The 27,294-nt window shown below is 43.6% G+C and overlaps 1 protein-coding gene across 1 annotated transcript in view; it reads left to right on the forward strand.

The window, feature by feature from the left end:
- Positions 1 to 27,294, forward strand: part of LOC145415010 (protein MON2 homolog) — a 1,148,323-nt gene that overhangs the window by 228,553 nt on the left and 892,476 nt on the right. The window contains exon 6 of the mRNA XM_080284427.1: positions 23,691 to 23,816. Within this exon, the coding sequence (XP_080140553.1) occupies positions 23,691 to 23,816 (126 nt within the window). The remainder of the gene's footprint in view (positions 1 to 23,690; positions 23,817 to 27,294) is intronic.

Here is a 27,294-nt window from a genome sequence, read left to right on the forward strand (position 1 = left end):
TGGGAGTAACGGTTAACTCTTGCATTAGAGAGTTGGACAGAAAAGGGATGAGAGTTTGCTGCCAGACGGGTGCTACGTGCCCGTCGTAGAGGTGGAGGAATGCAAGCAGACAGTTCAGAGGAGCAGTGACCATTAAAGTAGCGATAGAAAAGAGATAAAGATGCAACAGTGCGGCGAAGAGACAGAGGTTGAAGGGAGTCAGTAAGAGGAGGAGAGTTAATGAGACGAAAAGCCTTTGACTCCACCCTATTGAGAAGAGCTGTATGTGGGGAGCCTCCCCACACATGAGAGTTGTACTCCACACAGGGGCGGATAAAACCCCTGTATAGAGTCAACAATTGTGCAGGGGTAAAGAAAGAGCGGAGTCGGCTTAGCACACCCAATCTCTTGGAAGCAGATTTTACAAGAGATGCAATATGATCTTTCCAAGATAAGTCCCGAGTAAATGAAACCCCAAGCATGTTCAAGGATGATGCAGGATTAATCTGAATATTATTAAACATTAGTGGGTATACCTGTGGAAGATTTTGTCGGGTTGATAGGTGTAAGAACTGAGTCTTAGAAGCATTAAAGACAACCATATTATTTTTACCCCAGTCAGAGATATGAGCCAAGTCAGACATTAGGTGTGCCATAGCCTCATCCCTTGTTTCTTGAAGTAACTGTTGAGATGGGCGTTGCGGGAACCGAATGGAAAGGTGAAGGGTGGAGTCATCAGCGTATGAGTGGATAGAGTTAGATGTACAGCTTAGAAGATCATTGATGAATAAAAGGAAGAGAGTTGGTGATAGGACAGAGCCCTGAGGAACACCACTGTTGATAGATCTAGGAGAAGAACGATGGCCGTCTACGACAGCAGCTATAGAACGACCAGAAAGGAAGCTAGCGATGAAGGTACAGATAGAAGGATAGAAACCGTAGGAGGGCAGTTTGGAAATTAAAGATTTATGCCAGACTCGATCGAAAGCCTTTGAGATGTCAAGTGCAATGGCAAAGCTTTCGCCAAAGTCCCGAAAGGAGGATGACCAGGAGTCTGAAAGGTAGGTGAGAAGATCGCCAGTGGAGCGTCCCCTGACGGAACCCATACTGACGATCGGAAAGAAGGTTGTGATAGGAAAGATGCCTTAAAATTTTTTTATTAAGAATTGACTCGAAAACTTTTGAAATACAGGACGTTAAAGCAATTGGACGATAGTTGGAGGGTTGGGAGTGGTCACCCTTCTTTGGGACTGGCTGAATGAGAGCAAACTTCCAGCAAGAAGGAAAGGTACAAGTTGACAGACAAAGGCGAAATAGTTTGCCTAGGCAGGGTGTAAGCACAGAAGCACAGTTTTTGAGAACAACAGGAGGGACCCCATCAGGCCCATATGCCTTGTTAGTACTGAGGCCAGTAATGGCAGAAAATACATCAACTGAAGAAATTTTAATGTCAGCCATGAGGAAGTCAGAGGGGGGAAGTGATGGAGGAACAGCACCGGAATCGTCTAAGGTGGAATTGGAGGAGAAAGTCTGTGCGAAGAGATCTGCTTTATCAGTAGAAGAAATAGCTACAGAACCATCAGAGTAGAAAAGAGGAGGGAAGGATGATGAGGTAAAGTTGTTAGAAAGATTTTTGGCAAGGTGCCAGAAGGAGCGGGAAGAATTCGAGTTGGAGAGTTGAGAGCATTTAGTATGGATGAAATTATTTTTAGTAGAGCGAAGAACAGACTTAGCACGATTCCGGGCAGAAACGTAAAGATTATGTGATTCAGGGGTGGGTTGGCTCCGGTACCTTTTGTAGGCCTTCTCCTTGTTGCGGACAGCATTAGAACAAGCGTGATTAAACCAAGGCTTTCTTGCGTTAGTCAAAGGATATGAGAAAGGAATGTATGCTTCCATGCCCGAGAGAATAACCTCCGTAATGCGCAAGGCACACTCAGATGGCTCACGGCCATGGAAGCAATAATCATTCCAGGGAAAATCAAAGAAGTACTGCCTGAGGGCCTCCCAGTCCGCAGCTCCAAAATGCCAGAGACGACGTTTCCCTGGAGGGTCCGCAGGCCGTACTGGAGCGATAGGACAGGTTAAGGTAATAAGGTTGTGATCGGAGGAGCCCAACGGAGAGAAAAGATTAACAGAGTAAGCTGAAGGATTAGTTGTGAGGAAGAGGTCAAGTATGTTGGAGCTCTCTCCAAGGCGGTCAGGGATACGGGTAGGGTGCTGTACAAGCTGCTCTAGGTCATTAAGGATAGAAAAGATGTAGGCTTGTTCACCAGGTGGATCCGTGAAAGGAGAGGAGAGCCAAAGGTGGTGGTGAACATTGAAATCTCCAAGAATGGAGATTTCAGAGAAAGGAGAAATGGACAGAATGTGTTCCATCGTAGAAGTAAGATAGTCGAAGAATTTTTGATAGTCAGTAGAATTAGGGGATAAGTAAACAGCACAGATATATTTAGTCAGAGAATGACAGGAAAGCCGAAGCCAGAGAGTGGAGAATTCAGAAGAATCAAGTTCAGGAACACGAGAGCAAGATAAGTCGTTGCGTATGTATACACAACAGCCACCTTTGGCTTTGAAATGAGTATAGAGAAAGTAGGAGGATACAGAAAAGGGTTTGCTGTCAGTTGCCTCAGACAGCTGAGTCTCCGTTAGAAAAAGAAGGTGAGGTTTAGAGGAGGAGAGGTGGTGCTCAACAGAGCGAAAGTTAGATGAAAGGCCGCGAATGTTGCAGAAATGAAGAAGAAGAGAGTCAGACAGTGGTTCCAGGCACCTCGAGTCGTCACCGGGAGAGGGGCAGATGGCGGGGGCATTTATGGTCCCCCCCCCTGGGGACTCCGAGGCTAGGTGAATTGACGCCATTTTGGTAAATTTTGAGTAGGAAGTGTAGTGTGTACTGTGCATGTAGTTTGGTGAAGATAGATAGAGAAATTTGTACTGGAGAGCATGCTGGCCTACTCTCTGTGTAACTGAGACACTGAAAAAGTTCAGCAAAGGGGGATGGTCAGGAACTAGTCCTGAGGGCTGATGAAACGGGAGCTCCAGCACTCCCTGTCATCAGCTTTCCATCCACCTCGGGAGTACTGCCCTGCTCGACTGGTGCTACAGTCTACTCCACACAGTAATCCCTCTAATATCCGAACGCCCAATATCCGAACATCCCCACTAACCGGACATAATCCTCCTGGGATCCAATATTCCCAAAATGGGCCAAAAACCGCAAAAAATTCGAAAAAAATCTGACTTTTTTCCCTCCCATAATTTGAAATTCCCGCCTGGCGCCAAACAGCTGTTACACCATGGTCCCTTCACCCCTTCCTTCCTCCCCCTCCCCCCTCCCCTGTCAGATTGCCATTTGGTATTTTTCATTACCAAGTGTGGGCCAATTTGGTAATGAAAAATTCGTTTGGTAATGAATTAGAATAATGCATTACCAAATGGATTTTTCACATGTATGAGGATACACAGGATGGAGATGGTGGATTGTTTGCTCTCTCTGATTAATCTGCTACCCTACATAGTGTGAAAATAATCAACATGGTGTTAGTTATAAGGAGAGTGATTACATGTATTTCCACTTGTATATATAATTAGTGAAGAATATATGCTAGCTTTACGAATTTGGTAATGAAAATTTATATTTGACAATGAAAGTTGAGGAGATTGGTAATGTGGCTGTTGCGATCTGGCAACTCTGTTACCCCACCAACATCAACAGTCACAGCTTAACTCCGATGGAGAACAGATACTCATAACAGTGCAAGCCACAGGTACTTGTTTTTTGTGAATAAACAGTGAATAAACTGCAATACCTTGCCACTAGAACACATGGGAATTTACAGTGTTGTGCAGTGTTAAGAAATTAGAATTTAGAGTGCAGAGGATTAACTGTGGACTGCAAACTGGCGGTTCAAACCAGTCCAAGAGCAAGGGACTTTTAAGTACCCAGAATGTTTAATATTGTATAAATTCACCTCTAAAACCTCATTTTATGGTTCTTTTGCATTTATTTCAGTCTTTTATGTCCCTTATTGGTGTGATTTGGGTCTTAAATAGGTGCAATGCATGTCCAGAGGGAGTTGTATAGGTGTTTTTCTGAGTTAGGGTCCATAAGTACAAGTCCATAAGCTGGGGCCCAATATCCGGACAGGACCACTATCCGGACCTGTCTATGACTCTATTGATCCGGATATTGGAGGGGTTACTGTATCTATATATATATATATATATATATACAGTACTGTCTATGTAACGTACAAAACGATATTAATTTGTAATATAGATAGAAGTTGTACCAAATCTCCAGGGCCATTTAGAATCATATATGTTCCTTCAGTTTTTGGAAGGGATGGTAAAAAAAATCATTTAATGTACCAGATGATGATCAGGTAAGCCTCTGAGCCTCTGAACGAGAAAGTGATGTCAGAAGTCTAATTTTTTCAGTCTGATGATATACCTAGTTTCATTCTTGCTGTGAGAGTGTGTAAGAAACGGAATCTAAAGGTGAATGTAGGGAAGAGTAAAGTGATGGTCTTTGAGAGAGGTGAAGTCAGTGAATGTACAGCGAGGTTGGATGGTGAGGAATTGGAAAATGTGAGTACGTTTAAGTACTTGGGTAGTGTGATGAGTAAGGATGGAGGTTTGGAGGGTGAAGTGCTTGAAAGGGTACAGCAGGGAAGAAAGGTTGCTGGTTCTTTGAAAGTAGTGATAAGAAACAGGGAAGTGAGCATGGAAGTGAAAAAGTTACTACATGACAGTATTGTGATACCAACTCTAACGTACGGAAGTGAAGCTTGGACGTTGTTGGAAGGACACAAGTCAAGAGTGAGAGCAGTGGAAATGAGTTATTTAAGAGGAGCCTGTGGAGTCACATGGAGAGACAGGCTGACGAATGAGGATATAAAGGAGCGTTGTGGTGTTGATGTGGATGTGATAGGAAGCGTTATGAGGAACATACTGAGGTGGTTTGGCCATATGGAGAGGATGGAGGGTGAAAGACTGACGAAGAGAGTGTATGTGAGTGAGGTGGAGGGTGGAAGAGGGAGGGGGAGGCCGAGGATGAGATGGAGGGATGGGGTGGAGAGGTATATGAGAGAGGGGGGTGTGAGTTGGGAGCAGGGGAGTGAAATGGCGGGGAACAGGGCGACTTGGAGGCGATTTGTTTGTGGCCACCCCAAACGGGACTGAGGCATCTGGCAATAGATAGATAGATAGACATTCTTGCTGCCTAACAATTTTACCATTTAGAATACTTGTACTGAATGGGATTAATGAAGCTGTATCATCGTCCAGTTCAGTCTCCTCTAAGCTGAACAAAGTCGTCGGAATAAAGAATAAAAGATTTACATCCTCAGAGTGAAAGAAGTAGTATCATCACGTTCATATAGCAGCACAAGTTTTAGGCTAACTTGTAATTGTCTTTATTAATTTTTTCCTCATTGTATAAATCAAGGTACATCATACGAATTGTGCAAGTATTGGACTTCAAAACCTTGGTTAATGGCCACAGTGGTCTAGTAAATGAACCGTATGCACATCCACCTTCACCGACAGCTAGTGAAAAATGAGCTATGTTTTATCCCACCATGGGGATGGTCGCCTATGACATATGGAAACAGATGTCAAGTGGCGGTATTTGGGAAATATTAAATTTCAGAAAACTAAGGCTATGACAAGCTTCAAGAAAGCCCTGTTCTTACTCAAAAAGACGATACGAATGTAGATACAAAAGCCAATTGCACTGAACTCATCAGTAACACAACGAAATGACTGTGTGTAAGAGGTTGCCGGATGGAAGCCCAATGTACGCATATGCAAAATAGCCAGTCGAAAGTATTCATTCATTTGTGTGATATTTTTTATCCAGTATTTTAGTGACTTCAGTGGTCTGTAGTGTTGCTAACTCTTGTAAATTTATCCAGACATAGTCACAAAAGTTATGTTACTTTTTCAGGTCTAGGATCGAGTTAGTGCTCACCAGCTAGGTAGTACACAACACATGAAAGTCCCTCATTAGTGCGTGATCAAATAGTGCGATTCCCAGATAGTGCAAGCTGTTGCTTTATATCCACAACGTCTGAAATTAACAATGCTGGTGAAGCCTCCACAGCAGTAGATGTGGTTACTGTAGCATCTATTGAGGGCGCATTACCTGAGGTGAGACAAGAGGAGGTTATACCGATGCCAGCAACACCAGAAACACCAGGAGAGCTCTCCATAATCCAGATCAACTGAATCTTGGCTGCTGTAGATGTCTTAACCCTTTGGCTGCAATGGCCATGACAACAACCTACTGAATGTGCTCATTGCAGAGAAATAGGGAAAAAATTGTGTTTTTTCAACTCGTGTTGTATCCCACTTATCCTTAATCTTGAGAGCTAATACTGTACTTTTGTCAGACAAACTTCAATCTTTCTACTATTGTTTGCTGCAAACTGCATGCCCGTAAGCACTCCCAAGCCTGGAGAACGATTTGAGAGAATACAAGGTGTGTTTTGACTGTCTGACGCAGATAATAACCCAGTGAGGTGGATATTTCCACCAAACCACAAGATTTTTTCGGTACAAACTAGGGTTACTGTCACGTTACCTCATCACAATAATTACAATAATAATAACAATAATAAATAAATTAAAAAACGCTTCAAGCCAGTCTCTTATAGGTTTATTACGATACTCCATAGTGTTTATGCTAGACTTCAGTGAAACGGTAGCGATAAGAGGAAAATCATTACAAACTTTATAAAACTTCATGAACGACTTATTACCACTCACTTTTATGAAACTTACTGATATAATGTCATATGTCATTTCATAGCATAGCTTCACAGTTTGCAAACGCAAAAATGTTCGGTAGCTAATGCGTACTCACATTTTATCACAGTAATTCACAATATAATATGAAATAACGCTTTCAGCCACTCTCGTATGATTTTAGTGCGATTTGGGTGCATATTACTTCTTATTATTTATGAAAGAGAGAGAGAGAGAGAGGAGAGGGAGGGGGCAGCAAACCGGTTTAGACCAGTTCATCAAGGGTATGTGTACATGTGTGCGTGTATGTACATATATTATTATTTAGTACTGGGGTAATTATCAGTGTTTAAAAGTTTAACCCTTAATGTTGGAGTCACTCATCCACCAAATGAATTTTTCCCCATAAGTTATGTGTTTCAAGTAGTGCGATATCAAATAACGTGCAGTTGCACATCCACCATATAGGCGCGTTAATTGGGACTAAGGTGTATATATATATACAGTAGAACCTCTCTCATTCGGACTATATGGGGGGAAGGGTTGTCCGAATTAGCAGATTGTCCGGACCATCAGGGTAATCTCCAGTTCATACCAAAAACTATCTACATATGGTATGTTTGTTAATTATTAACATATGTTGCATATGTCAACCCTACATAACTGCAAAAGATGAAAGGATACTAAAATAACCAAACTATCATGTACGATAGTATTGTATTGCATAATTTACAGGTAAGGCCATGACAAGAAACTAGCCTACATTTTAAATTGTAATAAGTGACAAAGGCCTGTGCAGGCAAAAAAATAAATTAATTAGTTAACTGTAATATTTGGAATAAAAATAAAACTTACGTAGGCAAAAAATACATTGTCATCTCTGGCATATTGATAACGCCCATATGGGCAAGAAGCTAATGTTTGATGTACAAGTAAAGCACATTTAAGTACAAAAAATAACCTACAGTAATCACTGAACACTGGAGAATATTCTGACCCATTTTTGTGTAAGCAAACTCCTCCTTTTAACACCTTAATTCATTGCAGAAGCTACACTTGCATTAAGGGGCATGGTAAGGAGGATTAACTTTTGAAATACAGTGTAAAAATATTAGTGGTTGGTGAACTACTTGATGGAACGAATGCTAGTGTGTGTTTAAACAGGCGCCCATGTTGAGACCTAGCGTGATCCGAGACTAAACGAATGATGATCGCTTTCCGCGCCGATACTGAAAATGACTTTAGAATTACTTTCAACATATTTTTGGAGCTTATTATTTTTAAATTTTGTCCGAATTAACAGAAGTCCGGATTAAAGGGGTCCGGACCAAAGAGGTTCTACTGTGTATATATATAAACTGTATATATATATATATATATATAGATATAACAGTAATCACTCTAATATCCGGACGCCCAATATCCGAACAGCCCCACTACCCGGACATAATCGTCCCGGGATCCAACATTTCCAAAAGGATCCAGAACCTCCCCCCCTGGAGAAGCGTGTACCTGGCCGCAAGCTCTCCAAGGAACGGGTATCTGCTTTGTGTTGTGCCAATGCCAATGGCATGCACCAGCTTATGCCCGTTGTTGTTGGCCGCGCAAAGCAGCCTCGGTGCCTTCGTGGGGTGATGGATGTCCTTCCTGTCGTCTGGTACCATTCTTTGAAGGCATGGTTTACAGCTGTGATCTTCAAAGACTGGTTCCACCGCCACTTTGTCAGGGAGGTCATCCATTACCAGATGAAGACACTGAGAATCCGCGCGACCAGATAAAGGCCCTCCTTCTCCTCGACAATGCACCTGCCCACCCGTGCGACAAGGACTTGGTTGCTGAAAATGGGCAGATTAGGTGCATGTTTCTGCCACCTAATACGACTGCTCTCATCCAACCAATGGACCAAGGACTGATCGTGGCAACAAAGCGCCTATACCGTTGGAAGTTCCTAGACGAGGTGATGGTTGTTCTCGAGGACGAGGACGATCGCAGGGAGGGATGGGAAACGCGAGGTCACCGGACTTTGGAAAACCTTCGCCGCTACAACATCAAGTCTGCGCTGTACAACTGGGCTAGTGCATGGAAGGAAGTCCCTGTGAAGACTCTGGAAAATGGTTGGTCTCGTCTGCTTCTCAGAACGGATGTGGAGTACGATTTTTTAGGATTTGACGTGGATGACTTCCATGCACAGCTACGTATGCACGGCGACGATGTTGATGTGGACGATGCTCGTGAGTGGTTGGATGACGACGAGGGCAATCCTGGGTATCAGACGTTGTCTGATATCGAGATCGCGTCTTCAGTTGCAGATGTCAGTACCGAACTTGAAGATTCCGACACTGAAGGCGATGATGATGCGGACTCCTCTCAGCAGGACACTACTCCAGTCATCCCCAAGCTGAGCGCACTCCGGGAACATCTAGAGTTCGTCCTAGACTACCTGGAACACCCAGACTGCGACAGGGAGATGGGGCCCTTGGGACTCGTGGAGGAAGTGCGTGCTTTCAGGCAGCTCATCATCAATCGTCAGAATCGTCGATCATTGCGTCAATCAACCATTGACAGTTTTTTCAGGCCCGTGACCCCCGCTGTGCCCAGCCCTGGCTCCACTCCGTTGCCTCCCCAAGACAGGCCCTCATGCTCCGAGCCACAGCCCAGCACATCAGCCACGTTGGAGTCACCGCTCGATGTGAGTTTGCGGCTGTCTTCAGAGACGTCTGCAGTGGGTATGCCATCACCACAACCCAGCGATGCACCCCTAGGTCACCTGCCAGTGATACTCTCAGACTCTGACAGTGAATGAACAGCAAGAACTTCTCCACTAGACCACACGGGAATTTAGAGTGTTGTGCAGTGAAAGAAACAGTGTGTTGTGTTAAGGATTTACAGTTGTGAGAGAAAAGACTCAATTGAAAAAAAAATTAACGTAAATAGACTTGTTTGTTTTGGCTTTGGAAAATTATTAGAAGAATGGGAAAAGTTAAAGTGCAACACTTAGTTATTTACAATGGAGCATTAGTTAGACAAGAGTGCACACTGTGAAGAGAACGGATTTCTTTGTGCGATTGACTAAGTTCAGTGGAAGACTTCATGAACAGTGTACTGGAAGTGCTTCAGGAAATCCTTCTTACTGTCAGAGTCCGAGAGGAGGCAGTTATTCATCGAGGTGGCCATGGACTTTGCTGTAAGTAGGCAGAATGTTTCATACTGTACTTTTTTCCGTACTGTACTTACCTCACTTCACTCTTTAATGTCCTTTATTGGTGTGAATAGGATGTTAGGACCTATGCTTGTGCAGTAGGAATGTGTTTTTCTGAGTTAGGCTAGGTTAGGGTCCATAAGTACCAGTCCAGGAGCCAGTCACCAGAATGTTTATTATTGTATGAACCTACTTCTAAACCCTCATTTTATGTTTCTTTTGCATTTATTTCAGTCATTTATGTGCCTTATTGGTGTGATTTGGGTCTTAAATAGGTGCTATGCATGTCCAGAGGGAGTTGTGTAGGTGTTTCTCTGAGTTAGGGTCCATAAGTACAAGTCCATAAGCTGGGGCCCAATATCCGGACAAAACCATTAACCGGACCTACCTTTGGCTCTATTACGTCGGATATTGGAGTGATTACTGTATATATATATATATATATATATATATACAGTACACAGCACCCTCGCATGCAACACGCGTTTGTCCAGCACGGAGAGCAAAAAATTAGTACGATTTAATTACTGTAACACGGGTGCATTAGCATAACACGGACGGAGCTCCGAGAAGTGGGCGAAATCCGCAGAGTTCACCTCAAGCACAATCACTCCTGGTCCAACACGGTCTTACTGGACGTTCTCATGATGCTGACAGCCAATCAAAACTTCCGATCAAGTAGCCTCCCCCTCCCACTATCGTGAGGTGATCGTGATGTCGCCCAATTAAAAACGTTTCTGCTCTCATGTGATGTTTTGTTTAAATTTCTCCCGCCACAGCGCCACTCAGTCGCATAATTCACATTGGACAGTGCTTTTTCCTCTATGCATTTTCTGCCCTTGCTACTGCATTTTTCCCTGCTCACAATGTCTAGGAAGTCTCCTGAGAACCCCAAGAAGCGGCGGCACCTCCCTCAGGCCACCAAGCTTGAAATCATCTAGAAGAAGAAGAAAGGGGAGAGGAATGTGGACATTGCCAAGGCCTACGATGTGAATGAATCCAGCGTGAGGACCATAATAAAAAACCAAGAAGCTCATGGCGGCAGTGAAGGCTTACGGAGTGCTAGGACAGGCAGTAGCAGGACCTTCCATGGATGTGGACGAGGATAATGATTCTGAGTGTGATTTTGAAGGATTTATGAGGGAGGTTGAGGATGAGCAGCAGCCATTACCCGCTAGTGACTCCAGCAGCCATCCTCCGGGGACCCAGTAGGACTACCTGCAGCCTCGGATACCACTTTCCATTCCCAGCATGACCACCAACACTATCCTAAAAGGTTAGTTTTATCATTCATAGTACAGTACCATTTATTATAATTACAGTAGTACCAATATATGTATAGGCACTCAATCCTCGTAAATCGTATGTTCTTAAATCACGGATTCGTAAATCACGGCTATGTGGCTGTCAGACTGCCGCCAACTTTAAATCACTGTTAAGTCACGAAAATCATGGACCTAGGCGCCCAAGTGGACCTTTTCCAAGGAGAACCGTAGACCGCGGCATTCCAACTGAAAATTGCAACCCAACAACCAATCACCGCGCGTCCCTGGTGGCATGTGTGCCTACTAATGCCGTCATGTTGTTGTTGTTCTTGTCTCACCAGTCCGCACAGTACAGACCGTCGCCATGGAGTACGAGAGCTACCTGCCTTTTTTGTGCAACTTTCCCCCCCGCCTCCTACCTGCCATGGCCCCTCCCGACCCCCTGATGATGTGCTCTAAGCAGTATGGCGTCAAGAAGCCGCCGCCATTGTTGTACAGTCAACGTTTGGAGCTCATTCGTCATGTTGAGAAGGGAGAGAAGTTTTCTATCTATCTATCTATAGCCCGACGCCCTAATCCCGCAAAGTGTGGCTGCAGACAAAACACCTCCAAGTCACTCTGTCACCCACCATTTGACTACCCTCCCCCCAACTCACCCCCCCCTCCCTCATATACCTCTCAACTCCATCCCTCCACCTCATCCTCGGTCTACCCCTCCCTCTCCCTCCCTCCACCTCACCTACATACACCCTCTTAGTCAGTCTTTCATTCTCCATTCTCTCCACATGTCCATACCACCTCAGTGTATTTCTCCTAATCTTCTCAACCACATCCACATCTACCCCACAACGTTCCTTCACTTCTTCATTCGTCAACCTGTCCCTCCACGTCACTCCACATGCTCCTCTCAAGTAACTCATTTCCACTGCTCTCACTCTTGACTTGTTCCCCTCTTGCAAGGTCCACGCCTCGCTTCCATACGTCAGGGTAGGGATCACAATACCATCATGCAGTGACTTCTTAACTTCCATACTCACCTCCCTATTTCTCATCAATGCTTTCAGTGTACCAACAACCTTCCTTCCCTGCTGTACCCTTTCACGTACTTCATCCCCCAAAGTTCCATCCTTACTCATCACACTACCCAAGTACTTGAATGCATTCACATTCTCCATATCCTCACCATCCAACCTCACTGCACACTCTGTGACTTCATTCCTCTCAAACACCATAACTTTACTCTTGTTTACATTAACTTTCAGCTTCCTCCTCATACACACTGTCCCAGATTCATTCACCAAACCTTGCAACTCCCATTCATCTTCACTCAACAATACTGTATCATCAGCAAACAGCAACACAGGAAACTTCCAAATCTCACCCTCATTCATTAGGGCCAGCCCCACATCCACTGCCCTACCTTGCACCTCCTTTACAACCCCATCCATATATATATTAAACAGCCATGGAGACATCACACACCCCTGTTTCAGTCCCACATTGAGATCAAAGAACTCACTCAGCTCACCATCCACTCGCACCGTAGCCTCAGCTCCCTCGTACATACTCTTCACAGCACTCAACAATTTCCCCTCCACTCCATATATTCTTAATACCTTCCACATACCTTGCCTATCTATTCTGTCATAAGCTTTCTCCAAGTCCATGAAGGCAGCATACACTTTCCTTCCCTTCTCTAGATACTTCTCCACTAAACATCTTAGAACAAAGTTGGCTAAATAGTTTGGGAAGAACAAGTGCTGAGAGGTTCTAAGTTCTTCCCAACACCACCCCACTCCATTCACTTACGCAATTTCGTCATAGGATTAAGGTGAGGTCCCTTAACATTCCTTATTTCTATTTAATACATGCACTGAATATTCCTAAATTTGTGTGTTTGTGTTTGATGGTGTGTAGATGGGCATAGGTAGGGTGCTGTGAGGGTGGGTTGGCCAAAGTCCTGATGCAAATTAATTTTTCACATAAGAGTTATTATTCATAAACCACGGAATTCGTAAATCACAGCAGTGGTCCAGACCCAAATTGCCGCGATTCACGAGGATTGAGTGTATGTGGTAGGTAGGGGGAGGTGGTGGCTCAATCGGTAGAGAGGTGGCCTGCAGTCCCACCGGACCCAGGTTCGAATCCCGGCTGGGGCAGGGAACAGTTTAAGGATTTGAATTTCATTAAATCAGGCTTTACTGATCTACCAGAAGACCCGCCGACATGTCGTAAAAATACCCCCACTAATACCAATACACCAGTCCTGTATGAGACAGCCCTAGCATGTATTCAGTATGGACCGTGGGTGTTAGCGCCGAGGTGGTGACATGTGTTGGTGTATGGTATGTAGGAGGACTGCTGGGCATTGATAGCAGGCTGTGAAGCCTATGCCCAGAGTCGGACACATAAAAAAAAAAAAAAAAAAAAAAAAATTAGGGTGACTTTTCCTAGGGTTGCTGACATAATTCATTTTTCCTTATAAGCTCTGTTGTTTGTTCAACACGGTTTTGGTCCAACGCAGGACCCGTGCATGGCAGTACTACCGTGTTGAACCTGAGGGTACTGTATACAGGTCTCCCTCGTTTTATGCTATATCGTTTTACGATATTTCGCATTTACGATCCTTCTTCTTTAGTACTAAGTGTTAATTTTACGATTGAGTTCCCTCGTATTTACGATTGAGCTTGTGGAAATCCCGCAAGGCCAGGTGGAGGCTGGCAATGGAAACAACAATTTCCAGCTTCTTCAAACCCACTGCTAGTTCATCTGCCTCTGCCACCACTGAGTCATCCAGCCCTGCCACCCAAACCTCCACCACTTGTCATTCTCCTGAGTCATCCACCCCTGCCATCCAAACCTCCACCACCCCTGCTTCCTCCTTCTCCACCTCTTGTGTTGACGAGTGATGGGCTTTGGCCCAGGATGACTCCTAGCCTCGGAGGAGACATTAAGGCATTACGTCCTCCAGCCTCGGGGGGGACCGACTAAGAATGGACGGAGCTACAGTACAGTAGAAGGGTACATAACAGTACAGTACAGTACAGCTGTCTTTCATGTTGTTTTTGCTATTTCATGTCTTTATGTTTGCAAATGTACATACATATGTGATTCAGATGCACTACAATACATAAAACATCATCATTATTATTGCATATTAGATCACTTGTATGGGTCTTCGGTTCCTTATACACGAGTCCAGGAACACATCCCTATTTTTCCCATTAAACCTTCATTTCGCTTTATGATATTTCGGTTTACGATTGTCTTTCTAGGAATGCATACCAATCGTAAAACGAGGGAGACCTGTATATGTACAGTAATCCCTCCACCATCAGATGTAATAGAGTCAAAGGCATGTCCGGAAAGTGGTCCCGTCCGGATAGTGGGCCCCTGCTTCCTGGACTGGTACTTATGGACCCTAACCCAGCCTAACTATGAAAGCCACCTAAATAGCTCCCTACCGGACATGCGTAGCACCTATTTAAACCTATTTAAGACCCTATTCACGCCAATAATGGGCATAAAGCATGATATAAATGATAAGGAACCAAAGAATGAGGAATCAGAATTGACTGTACCACAGCCAGGGTACTTACAGCACGTCTGTGGCTGCCTTCTCTAAAGGCTTTGGCAGTAGTGAAAATGCTCTTGAAGCATGTACAGTAATCTAGTGGTGTGCTGCACTTACAGTAATTCTTTGCACTGTGAGTTATAATTGTTTGACACTGCACACTGTTAATTGCCCCAGGCCAGTTTCAACCGTCAGTTTGCACTCCACAGTTAATCCTTTGCATTCTAGATTCTAATTTCTTGACACTGCACAATACTGTAAATTCCCGTGTGATCTGGTGGCGAGGTATTGCAGTTTATTCACTGTTTATTCACAAAAAACGAGCACGTGTAGCTTCCAGTGTGATAAGCATCTGCTCATGATTGAAGATAGACAGTAACTGTTTGTGCCTTGGTGGTGACGGGGAAACAGAGTTGCCAGATCACAACAGCCACATTACCAAACTCCTCAATTTTCATTGCCAAATTTAACTTTTCAGTACCTAATTCGTAAAGCTAGCATTTATTCTTCACTAATTATATATACAAGTGTAAAAAAAATGTAATCACTCTCCTTATAATTAACAGCATATTGATTATTTTCATGCTATGTTGGCTAGCAGATTAATCAGAGAGAGCAAACAATCCACCATCTCCATCCTGTGTATCCTCATACATGTGAAAAATCTGTTTGGTAGTGCATTATTCTGATTCATTACCAAACGAATCGCAGGGGAGGCTACTTGATCGGAAGTTTTGATTGGCTCTTAGCGTCACGGGAATGTCCAGTATGACTGTGTTGGACCAGGGGTGATCGTGCTAGAGGCGGACTCTGCGGATTTCGCCCACTTCTCGGAGCTCCGTCAGTGTTATGTTTACGCACCCATTTTGCAGTACTGAAATCATATTAAATCATACTAATTTTTTGCTCTCTGTGCTGGACGCGAATCGTGCTGGACAAACGCGTGTTGGACGCGAGGGTAGTGAGTACCCTCGCGTCCAACACGGTAACATTGTCATGCACAGGCCCCGTGTTGGACCAAAAACGTGTTGGACAAACAACAGAGCTTATGGGTAAAAATGAATTATGTCAGCAGCCCTAGGAAAAGTCACCCAAAATACCTACCATATACCTATACATATATTAGTATTGCTGTAATTATAATGAATGGTACTGTACTATGAATGATAACTAACCTTTTAGGATAGTGTTGGTGTGCTTGCTGGGAATGGAAGGTGGTATCCGAGGCTGTAGGTAATCCTACTGGGTCCCTGGAGGATGGCTGCTGGCGTCACTAGCGGGTAATGGCTGCTGCTCCTCCTCAACCTCCCTCATAAATCCTTTGAAGTTCCTCTCCCCTTTCTTCTGCCTCTCGATGAATTCTAGCTTGGTGGCCTGAGGGAGGTGCCGCCACTTCTTGGGGTTCTCAGAAGGCTTCCTAGGCATTGTTAGCAGGGTAAAATGCATTAGCAAGGGCAGAAAATGCAGCAAGAAAAAAGCACCATCCAATGCGAATTATGCGACTGAGTGGCGCTGTGGCGGGAGAAATTTAAACAAAACATCACGTGAGAGCAGAAGTGTTATTCATTGGGCGACATCATGATCTTGTCACAATAGCGGGCGGGGGAGGCTACTTGATCGGAAGTTTTGATTGGCTCTCAGCGTCACGGGAATGTCCAGTATGACCGTGTTGGACCAGGGGTGATCGTGCTAGAGGCGAACTCTGCGGGTTTCGCCCACTTCTCGGAGCTCCGTTAGTGTTATGTTTACGCACCCGTTTTACAGTACTTAAATCATATTAAATCATACTAATTTTTTGCTCTCCGTGCTGGACACGAATCGTGCTGGACAAACGCGTGTTGGACGCGAGGGTACTGTAAATATACATATAAATATACTGATGGCATTAGGAAAGCAACAAATGACATCACTGAAAGAAAAAACAGTGAAATCATTAACCCCTTAACCGCGGGGCGTCACTTTCGTGACGCTTGGGAGCAAGGGATCATACCGCGGGGCGTCGCTTTTGTGATTCTGTGTTATTTTGAATTCACCCGGGCTTCCAAGTGGGGGCTTGTATCATCTATCAGTACTGCCGATGTCGAACACTAGTCAGCACTCCTAATCTCATCTGTACTCCCATCCATTGTTGACAATTTAGCCATTTCTCCCCGTTCTTGACTCCCCTCCCTACCCCCCCTCCATTACCCTATCCTCTCGCCTGCCCGGCCATGCTACGCTAAGTAAATCTTCCCTGGAATTTTTCACTGATATCATCCATTGAAATAAACCCTATGTCGTATTCTTATACCAAATAATATATACAAGAAAGAAATAAGGTAAGTGAGAGTGCCATACACCTGGAATTGGCTAATTATCACCTGACAACACCTCATGTGCACTCGTTCGCTAATTTTCGCTGTTTTTTTCCCCTTGAAATATGCCATATAATCTATTTTCGTAATAAATATACATGTAAGGAGGGAAGGGAGAAGCCTAAGTGATATTTACATTCACCTGGAACTACCTAATTTATAATGTATTGTCTAGATTTCCTGCCAATCATATCAGTGCTACACAAAGCTGTTTCAAGATTTAACATTGGTAGCTCTGATTATATATCTCCTAAGTAGGCCTCTAATCTATTTTCGTAATAAATATACATTTAAGGAGGGAAGGGAGAAGCCTAAGTGATATTTACATTCACCTGGAACTACCAAATTTATAATGTATTGTCTAGATTTCCTGCCAATCATATCAGTGCTAAACTTAGCTGTTTCAAGAGCTACGTTGGTAGTGCTGAATAACCCTCAAGTAGGCCTCAACCCGAGCCGGCCCTCCTAGCAGTTCTCTCTCAGATTCCGAAGAGGAGGTACGGCTAATCCTCTTGCTGACTTCAGGGCCTTTTTTCACCCCCATGCAAGGGCCCTGTGACCTTTACCCCCTACTAAACCTCGTGTGGAAAGAGGTAAAGGGCTGACAATTGATAAAAGAGTGACTACGATCTTTCTATTGAGTAAAACAGTGCAAGTGGAATTGTAAATAATGTGTAAATAATGTGTAAACAGCAAGTGAAAGTAATGAATGTAAATATACGTGAACAATGGAAAATAGTTTTATAAGTTACTTCAAGTGACAGTGCATAACACAGTGTAAATAAAATAGAAATGTAAATAACGTCAATAAAATAGAGAACGTAAATAGAAATGTAAATGAGTAGTATTATAAGAATACGAGTATATACCCTAGGAGTAATGAAAGTGAAAGTTTCACTATAGCATGTCTGAATACAATGAGTTATGAGAGTGAAGATGAAAGTGACATTCACTCTCAATGCCAGTATACAGGACGAGAAAGTGAATGCTACGTATTTTACTGAAAGAAATTGAATCCCTACAGTGGCAATAAACTAATACTACTGAAGGAAACTTATGGATAAAGACTGTAGATATATATAAGTGTTATGTAGTTATAGAAATATAAAGTGTGAGGGGTTTTATGAATAATAAATGACAGAGTACCAAGAGCGAACTAGCGGAAGTGCAGCGGTCAGACGCGCTCATAATTTTCATTGCTTTCACAGTGATTTTTTTTTTTGGAGTATGGATCCCAAACTACTTGAAAATCATAGAGTAGTATTTATAGTGTTTATATCTGGCTGTGGTAATCATATTACGGGTTGTCGGGAACTGTAAAGTGGAGACTTCGTTACCCAACTTCAGAGGTCTCCACAAGTCCTACGGTAACTGACGAAGGCTCAACAAACATTCCAGGAGAAAGCTGAAGGTATGTGCCATAAGCATATATAATTTTAATATTCTAGGACTAATAACTGATTTTTGGCAAATATTTTTTGAGAGTCTGTCGGAGCCCGAATAACCCCGCGGCACACGCAAAACATCGGTAAACATGCCCGCGATGTAGGGGTTAAATGCAGAGATAAGATGGTGAAGAGAGTTGAAGAATTTTACTACAAAGAACTATGTTCATCAAAGACAGTAGTACCAATAGCTAACTTTTCGGTTCACACAAGCGAAATAAATGAGGTAAGACCAGATGAAGGAAATATTTGTCTTAAAAATAGTAGTACCAGTAGTACCGATATATGTATAGGTATATGGTAGGTATTTAGGGTGACTTTTTCTAGGGTTGCTGACATAATTCATTTTTCCCCATAAGCTCTGTTGTTTGTCCAACACGTTTTTGGTCCAACACGGGACCCATGCATGACACTATTACCATGTTGGACGCAAGGGTACTGTATATATATATATATATATATATATATACAGGTAACTCGCACGGAACACGATCTCACGGAACGCGCTCGCAATTATACACGGTAAGGGCTGGGATACATATAAGACAACGTAAGATTAAAAAACCATTATGAAAACTACAAATTAACGCAGGAGAGGCCTTTGAAAGATCAAATCCTCGAACGTCACTGCAGCGCGCGGTTTGTTTTGATTACGTGACGATCTAGGCGGGAAATTATTCAGTGAGTGAGACATTCCCGAGTACAGTAGCACAGTATTTGTAAGTTAAATATTTACAGTACTGTACTGTTCTGGTAAGTTTATGTGCAACTTAAAGTACTATTAAATAACGTTAAAGCAAGAAATAAAGTCTTATAACCAGTTTACCTGATAGGCGTCAGAATATTGCCTTTTTTATTTGTTCGTTTTTTCCACAGTGCTGTTCAGTATTTGTAAGTTAAATATTTACTGTTCTCGTATGTACTGTACTTGTAAGCACTTAAATAAAGTTAAATCATTAAATAAAGCCTTGTAACCAGATAACCCGAATTATATGATTACCCATGATCGGCGTCGGAATATTGCCTTTTTGTTTGTTCGTTAAACTCTTACTGTACTGCTTTTCTACAGTACTGTATTTGTAAGTTAAATATTTACTGTTCTGGTATGTACTTGTAAGCAATTAAAGCATTAAATAAAGCCTTGTAACCAGTTAACCTGATTTATATGATTACCCATGATCGGCGTCGGAATATTGCCTTTTTTTTGTTTGTTCGTTAAAGACTTATAATAAGAGAAAAATACATTTTTGTCTTGGTATCTTTACCTATTTGCTCAGGTTTGCTGTAATGGTTTGCAACTTGTAGAAAACTGTGAAAACTTTCGGGAAGTGAACGAAAATTTGGGACCTGACCTTGACTTCACTGTCTCATGTATCATCTGTCAGTTCACCACCGGCTATCGTGATGAGTGGATGTACGATTTTTTCGCTCGTGGCCATGCCTAACCACACATAGTTACACCCATTATCTCGACCCAGACAGAAAATACAACCTTTTTCCTCCCTTGCAAAACACAAACAACCACCCTGTTTACGAGACAGCAATATATATTGCGAAAATAACAAGGTAAAATGATAAAGATGAACGTAAAATGATTGAGAAAGATGAACATGTTATGACGGAAGAAATACGTTTTCCCTGTCTGTAAACGTATTTATTTCTGCTTTGTATCTGTATTCGTAATAATTAGACTTATTGTTAGTTCTGAAACTGCATTACGATTCTATTTTTAGCCATTCTCGTGGTGTGGGAGCTGGAAGTTGTGACACAACTTCCTTATTGCTAATCCGACTGACCCTCCACTTTATTCTCTCGTGGCAGAGTCTAGCCTTGGAGGACGTGCAGTTTTCTCATTTAGGACTGAAAATTCAACTCTTTCGCTCCCTTTTCCAAGCATGGGCCCAACGATAACGTAAAAAATAACTCGAAACTACCATAAACATATATCAAAAAGGTGAAAATGTATTCATAACATTTTTTTTTTTCCAGCCATTCCTAACAGATTATGTACTGAAATCATTCGATATCACAGTACTGCATTTCTAAGTTAAATATGTACTGTTCTGGTATGTACTTGTAAGTTAAAGCACTGGTACCAGTTAACCTAATTTATTACCTATGATCGGCGTCGGAATGTTTCCATGTGTTTACGTACAGTATTTATGTGTTGAAGTTTTGCTCTGGAGTACTGTATTTGTGAGTTATAACATTAAATAAACCTTCTAACCACTTAAAGTGCTTTCTAGTGACAGATAACAGCAAAACAACACATTTGGGGGGTCTAGGGAGCAAAATACGGAGTAGTTTAAATATACGCGATTTCGCACCTAACACGGCACGGTAGGAACGAAACCCTCGTGTTCCGTGCGAGTTACCTGTATATATATATATATATATGTATATATATATATAAGGCTTGGTGGATGAGTTTGAGAGAGTGTGTAAGAAACGGAACCTAAAGGTGAATGTAGGGAAGAGTAAAGTGATGGTCTTTGAGAGAGGTGAAGTCAGTGAATGTACAGCGAGGTTGGATGGTGAGGAATTGGAAAATGTGAGTACGTTTAAGTATTTGGGTAGTGTGATGAGTAAGGATGGAGGTTTGGAGGGTGAAGTGCTTGAAAGGGTACAGCAGGGAAGAAAGGTTGCTGGTTTCTTGAAAGCAGTGATAAGGAACAGGGAAGTGAGCATGGAAGTAAAAAAGTTACTACATGACAGTATTGTGATACCAACTCTAACGTATGGAAGTGAAGCCTGGACATTGTTGGAAGGACACAAGTCAAGAGTGAGAGCAGTGGAAATGAGTTATTTAAGGGGAGCCTGTGGAGTCACATGGAGAGACAGGCTGACGAATGAGGATATAAAAGAGCGTTGTGGTGTGGATGTGGATGTGATAGGAAGCGTTATGAGGAACACACTGAGGTGGTTTGGCCATGTGGAGAGGATGGAGGGTGAAAGACTGACGAAGAGAGTGTATGTGAGTGAGGTGGAGGGTGGAAGAGGGAGGGGGAGGCCGAGGATGAGATGGAGGGATGGGGTGGAGAGGTATATGAGAGAGGGGGGTGTGAGTTGGGAGCAGGGCAGTGAAATGGCGGGGGACAGGGCGACTTGGAGGTGATTTGTTTGTGGCCACCCCAAACGGGATTGAGGCGTCTGGCAATAGATAGATAGATTGTTATATATATATATATACATGTTTATACATATACAGTTCCCTTGTGTCCAGCACGTGTTTGTCCAGCACGATTCGCGTCCAGCACGGAGAGCAAAAAATTAGTGTGATTTATTACAATTTAATTAATTTCTGTAACACGGATGCATTAGCATAACACAGAGAAGTGGGCGAAATCTGCAGAGTTTGCCTCCAGCATGATCACCCCTGGTCCAACATGGTCATACTGGATGTTCCTGTGATGCTGACAGCCGATCAAAACTTCCGATCAAGTAGCCTCCCCCGCCCGCTATCGTGACGTGATCGTGATGTCGCTCAATTATAAACGCTTCTGCTCTCACGTGATGTTTTGTTTAAATTTTTTCCGCCACAGTGCCACTCATTTGCATAATTCCCATTGGAAGGTGCTTTCTCTCGTTGCATTTTCTGCCCTTGCTACTGCATTTTACCCTGCTCACGATGCTAAGGAAGCCTTCTGAGAACCCCAAGAAGCAGCGGCACGTCCCTCAGGTCACCTAGCTAGAAATCATCGAGAGGAGGAAGAAGAAAGGGGAGAGGAAAGCGGACATCCCCAAGACCTATGACATGAATGAAGCCAGCATGAGGACCATAATAAAAAAACAAGACAAGATCCTGGCAGCAGTGACGGTTTACAAAGTGCTAGGACAGGCAGAAGCTGGACCCTCCATGGATGTAGACGAGGATAGTATTGTGAGTGTGATTTCGAAGGATTTATGAGGGAGGTTGAGGAGGAGCAGCAGCCATTACCCGCGAGTGATGCCAGCAGCCATCCTCCGGGGACTCAGTAGGACTACCTACAGCCTCGGATACCACCTTCCATTCCCAGCAAGCCCACCAACACTATCCTAAAAGGTTAGTTATGATTCATAGTACAGTACCATTCATTATAATTACAGTAGTACCAATATATGTATAGGTATATGGTAGGTATTTAGGGTGACTTTTCCTAGGGTTGCTGACATAATTCATTTTTCCCCATAAGCTCTGTTGTTTGTCCAACATGTTTTTGGTCCAACGTGGGACCCGTGCATGACAATATTATCGTGTTGGACGCGAGGGTACTGTACATACATATACTGTATATATATATATATATATATATATATATATTTATACAGTCAGATCTCAAATTTTGACAGTTTAGAATTCGATGAATCAAAATTCGATGCATTTTGGAGTGGTCTGCGTACCTTACTTTTCAATGCAAATTTGCGAATTTCGATGCTCTCAGGGCCAGACTCCAACCAAAACAAGCAAAGATAATACGTTTGATGCGAACCAAAATGCAAGAAGTAAAGGAAAATTATAAGAAAAAGTATGAACCTAAATTAATATCGTATGTAACATGTGCTCTCAGGGCCAGACTCCAACCAAAATAAGGAAAGATAATATTTTTGATGCGAACCAAAATGCTAGAAGTGAAGGAAAATTATAAGAAAAAGTATGAGCCTATCCACATGTGGACATGCATTTCACTGCAATTTAGTTGTATGTATTTTCTTTGTATTTTCATTGCAACTTACCTGTTTCAAAATGGCAAGCAAGAGTGATTCTTTGGGTAGCAGTGGTGATGTACGAGAGCAGCCTGGCACCTCTAAATCTTTGCAACCAAAGGAGAAATGGCAGTACAGGAAAGGGCAGAAATACAGCAAGTATACACTTGCTGACAGTATGGCAATACAATGCAGAACTACAGTTACTTAACCACAAATATAGTTCATAAAGTTTACAAGGGGTGTGGGCAAAAAATGATGATTTTAGGTAGTTAGGTTTGGAGGCCCCAGACCCAAACTAATTTTTCCCATAAGAAGTTCAGTTTAAATTTCGATGTTTTGAATTTAGATGAGGTTTTTGGGTACATATGTCCATCGAAATTTGAGATTTTAGTGTGTATATATATATATATAATTATTTATTTATTTATTTATTTTCAGGACTTAGTACAACTAGTGAATGCAGACCAGCCACTGTGGCTTCTAGGACTTACAGAAATGACCCGTACTTTTGGCTTGGAGCTGTTAGAATCTGTCCTGACCACCTTTCCCTCTGTCTTCTACAATGTAAGTGTACAGTTGATAATCTTTGGCATTATAACATTTTTACCCATAACTCTTAACTCATTGTGTGAATAATAATGAGACTCTTCCATTTTCATTTAACCATTTTCAACTTGAGAATTTTTCATCATTTTTGACAACCTTAGGCTGAATGAGCTAGAAATATTTTTAATTTATCTCAGAGAATACGAACTTTTAGCTAATATGTTTCTGTGTACTGCCATGTGGAGAGAGTGGCGATTGAGAGACATGATTGAACGAGTGTATGTCAGTTAGGGAGAGGTGGAGGGGGGGGGGGACAACCGAGAACGAGTTGGAGAGAGAGAGAGAGAAAGAGAGAGAGAGGTGACTTCGAGGGAAGGCAGCCAAATGGCAGAGGACAGGGCAACACGGAGGTGATTTGTATGTACTGTGACTTCGCATCCAGTATGGTCATTAGATCAGAGAATACTGCCGTACGCAGCTAATTCTAACGAACCAATTAATGATAAACCTCGTGGGGAAAGTTATTTAGATCAGACCAGAGTCTGATTCAAAGCAGATATATCCCTAGAATGTTGTAAGCAGAGATAGGCAAACACAGACAATAAATGCAGTTTAATATATGTGCTGAGGGAGTAGGCTTTAGCACCTGGAGTTCAGAGTGGTACTCCCAAGGGGAATGGGAATACAGTAATCCCTCTAATATCCGGACGCCCAATATCCGAACATCCCCACTAACCGAACCTTATCGTCCTGGGATCAAACATTCCCAAAATGGTCCGAAAATCCAAAAAAATTGGAAAAAAAATTGATTTTTTGCCGTCCGTAATTTGAACTTGCCGCGCGCGCCGCGTGAGAGCATTGTTTTGGTTCGTCATTCCTCCGACGTCCGATAGAGCGCCGCTGCATCCTCCCCACTTCCCGCCTGTCTCTCACCGCGACAAGACCTACGCTCTTCGCCATGGCTGCCCACGTGCTCGCTTTTGTGGTGGTGCCGTACTTGCTGCAAGGCCTCCTGCTGCTCTCTGCCCTACTCTTAGTGTGTGTGATGATGGCCCCGCCTCCTGAGAAAAGGAAGAGAGTGGTGTTGACTCTGGAGAAGAAACGGGAGATATTGGAGAAGGTTGATGCGGGTTGGTCATCCTCTCGCATTATCCGCGAGTTCAACCTGGCCCGGTCGACTTTGTTTGATATCAAGCGTTCCCGAGACAAGCTCATGCAGTACACGGCTGACTTCTCGTCGAGAAGCAAACGCAACGTGGAGAGGAAGGTTATGTTTACCCCCAAGTATGCAGAGATCGACCGCTCCATGTTGATTTGGTATCGACAGCAACGTGCAGCTGGTGTGATGGTACGTGGAACGGAGCTGAAGGCTGCTGCTGAGAAGTTTGCAAGGCTTCACGACGCCCTAGACTTCAAGGCATCCGAGGGTTGGCTCTTCGCGTTCAAGTTGCGACATGGCCTTACTAACCGTAAAGCACATGGCGAAGCATTGGACGCTAACGAGGATGGAGTGGACGAGTTTCGGCACAAGGTGAAAGGCTTGATCGACAGGGAGGGCCTCACTCTCGGTCAAGTCTATAACGCTGACGAAACTGGCCTATTCTATCGCTCGGTGCCAACGAACACTCTCGCCGATGAGACGGAGAAGCGTGTACCTGGCCACAAGCTTTCTAAGGAACGGATATCTGCTTTGTGTTGTGCCAATGCTAACGGCATGCACCGGCTTAAGCCCGTTATTGTTGGCCGTGCAAAGCAGCCTCGGTGCCTTCGTGGGGTGATGGATGTCCTTCCTGTCGTATGGTACCATTCTTTGAAAGCATGGTTCACAGCTGTGATTTTCAAAGACTGGTTTCACCATCACTTCGTCAAGGAGGTCATACATTACCAGACGAAGACACTGGGAATTCCTCGCGACCAGGTAAAGGCTCTCCTTCTCCTCGACAATGCACCTGCCCACCCGTGCGACAAGGACTTGGTTGCTGAGAATGGCCGTATTAGGTGCATGTTTCTGCCACCTAATACGACTGCTCTCATTCAACCAATGGACCAAGGAGTGATCGTGGCAACAAAGCGCCTGTACCGTCGGAAGTTCCTGGACGAGGTGATGGTGGTTCTCGAGGACGAGGACGAGCGCAGGGAAGGACGTGACACTCGAGGCAAGCGGACTTTGGAAAACCTTCGCCGCTACAACATCAAGTCTGCGCTGTACAACTGGGCTAGTGCATGGAAGGAAGTCCCTGTGAAAACTCTTGAAAATGGTTGGTCTCGTCTGCTTCTCGGAACAGATGTGGAGTACGATTTCCTAGGGTTTGACGTGGATGACTTCCATGCACGGCTACGTACGCACGGCGACGATGTTGATGTGGACGATGTTCGTGAGTGGTTGGACGACGACGAGGGCGATCCTGGGTATCAGACGTTGTCTGATATCGAGATCGCGTCTTCGGTTGCTGGTGTCAGTCCCGAACTTGAAGATTCCGACGACGAAGGCGATGATGATGCAGACTCCGCCCAGCAGGACACTACTCCAGCCATCCCCAAGCTGAGCGCACTCCGGGAACATTTAGAGTTCGTCCTAGACTACCTGGAACACCCGGACTGCGACAGGGAGATGGGGCCCTTGGGACTCGTGGAGGAAGTGCGTCCTTTCCGGCAGCGCATCATCAATCGCCAGAATCGTCGGTCCTTGCGTCAGTCAACGATTGACAGTTTTTTCAGGCCCGTGACCCCCGCTGTGCCAAGCCCTGGTTCCACTCCATTGCCTCCCCAAGACAGGCCCTCATGCTCCGAGCCACAGCCCAGCACATCAGCTACAGTGGAGTCACCGCTCGACGTGAGTTTGCGGCTGTCTTCAGAGTCTTCTGTAGTCGGTACGCCATCACCACTACCCACCGATGCACCCCTTGGACGCCTGCCAGTGATACTCTCGGGCTCTGACAGTGAATAAACAGCAAGAACTTCTCCACTAGACCACACGGGAATTTTGAGTGTTGTGCAGTGAAAAAAACGGTGTGTTGTGTTAAGGTTTTCAAGTTGGGAGAAAAGACTAAGTAGAAAAGAAATTTAACGTAACTAACCTTCTTTGTTTTGGCTTTGGAAACTTAAAAAACTTGGGAAAAGTTAATGTGCAACACTTAAATTTAATGGAACATTATTTGGACTAAAGTGAACACTGTGAAAAGAACGGACTTCTGTGTGTTAGTGACTAAGTTCAGTGCAAGACTTCAGGAAGAGTGTAGTGCAAGTGCTTCAGGAAATCGTTCTTACTGTCAGAGTCCAAGAGGAGGCGGTTATTCATCGAGGTGGCCAGGGACTTGCTGTAAGTAGCCAAAATGTTTCATGTTGTACTATTTTCCATACTATATTTACCAGAATGTTTCATATTGTATTTTTTCCCATACTATTCTTACCAGAAAGTGTCATACTGTACTTCTTTCCATACTAAACTTACCTCATGCATGTGCAGTAGGAATGTGTTTTTCAGAGTTCGGTTAGG

Source organism: Coenobita brevimanus, chromosome 101, assembly GCF_032717465.1.
Source record: "Coenobita brevimanus isolate Jiangsu-jjx chromosome 101, ASM3271746v2, whole genome shotgun sequence".
Classification (NCBI taxonomy): Eukaryota; Metazoa; Arthropoda; class Malacostraca; order Decapoda; family Coenobitidae; genus Coenobita; species Coenobita brevimanus.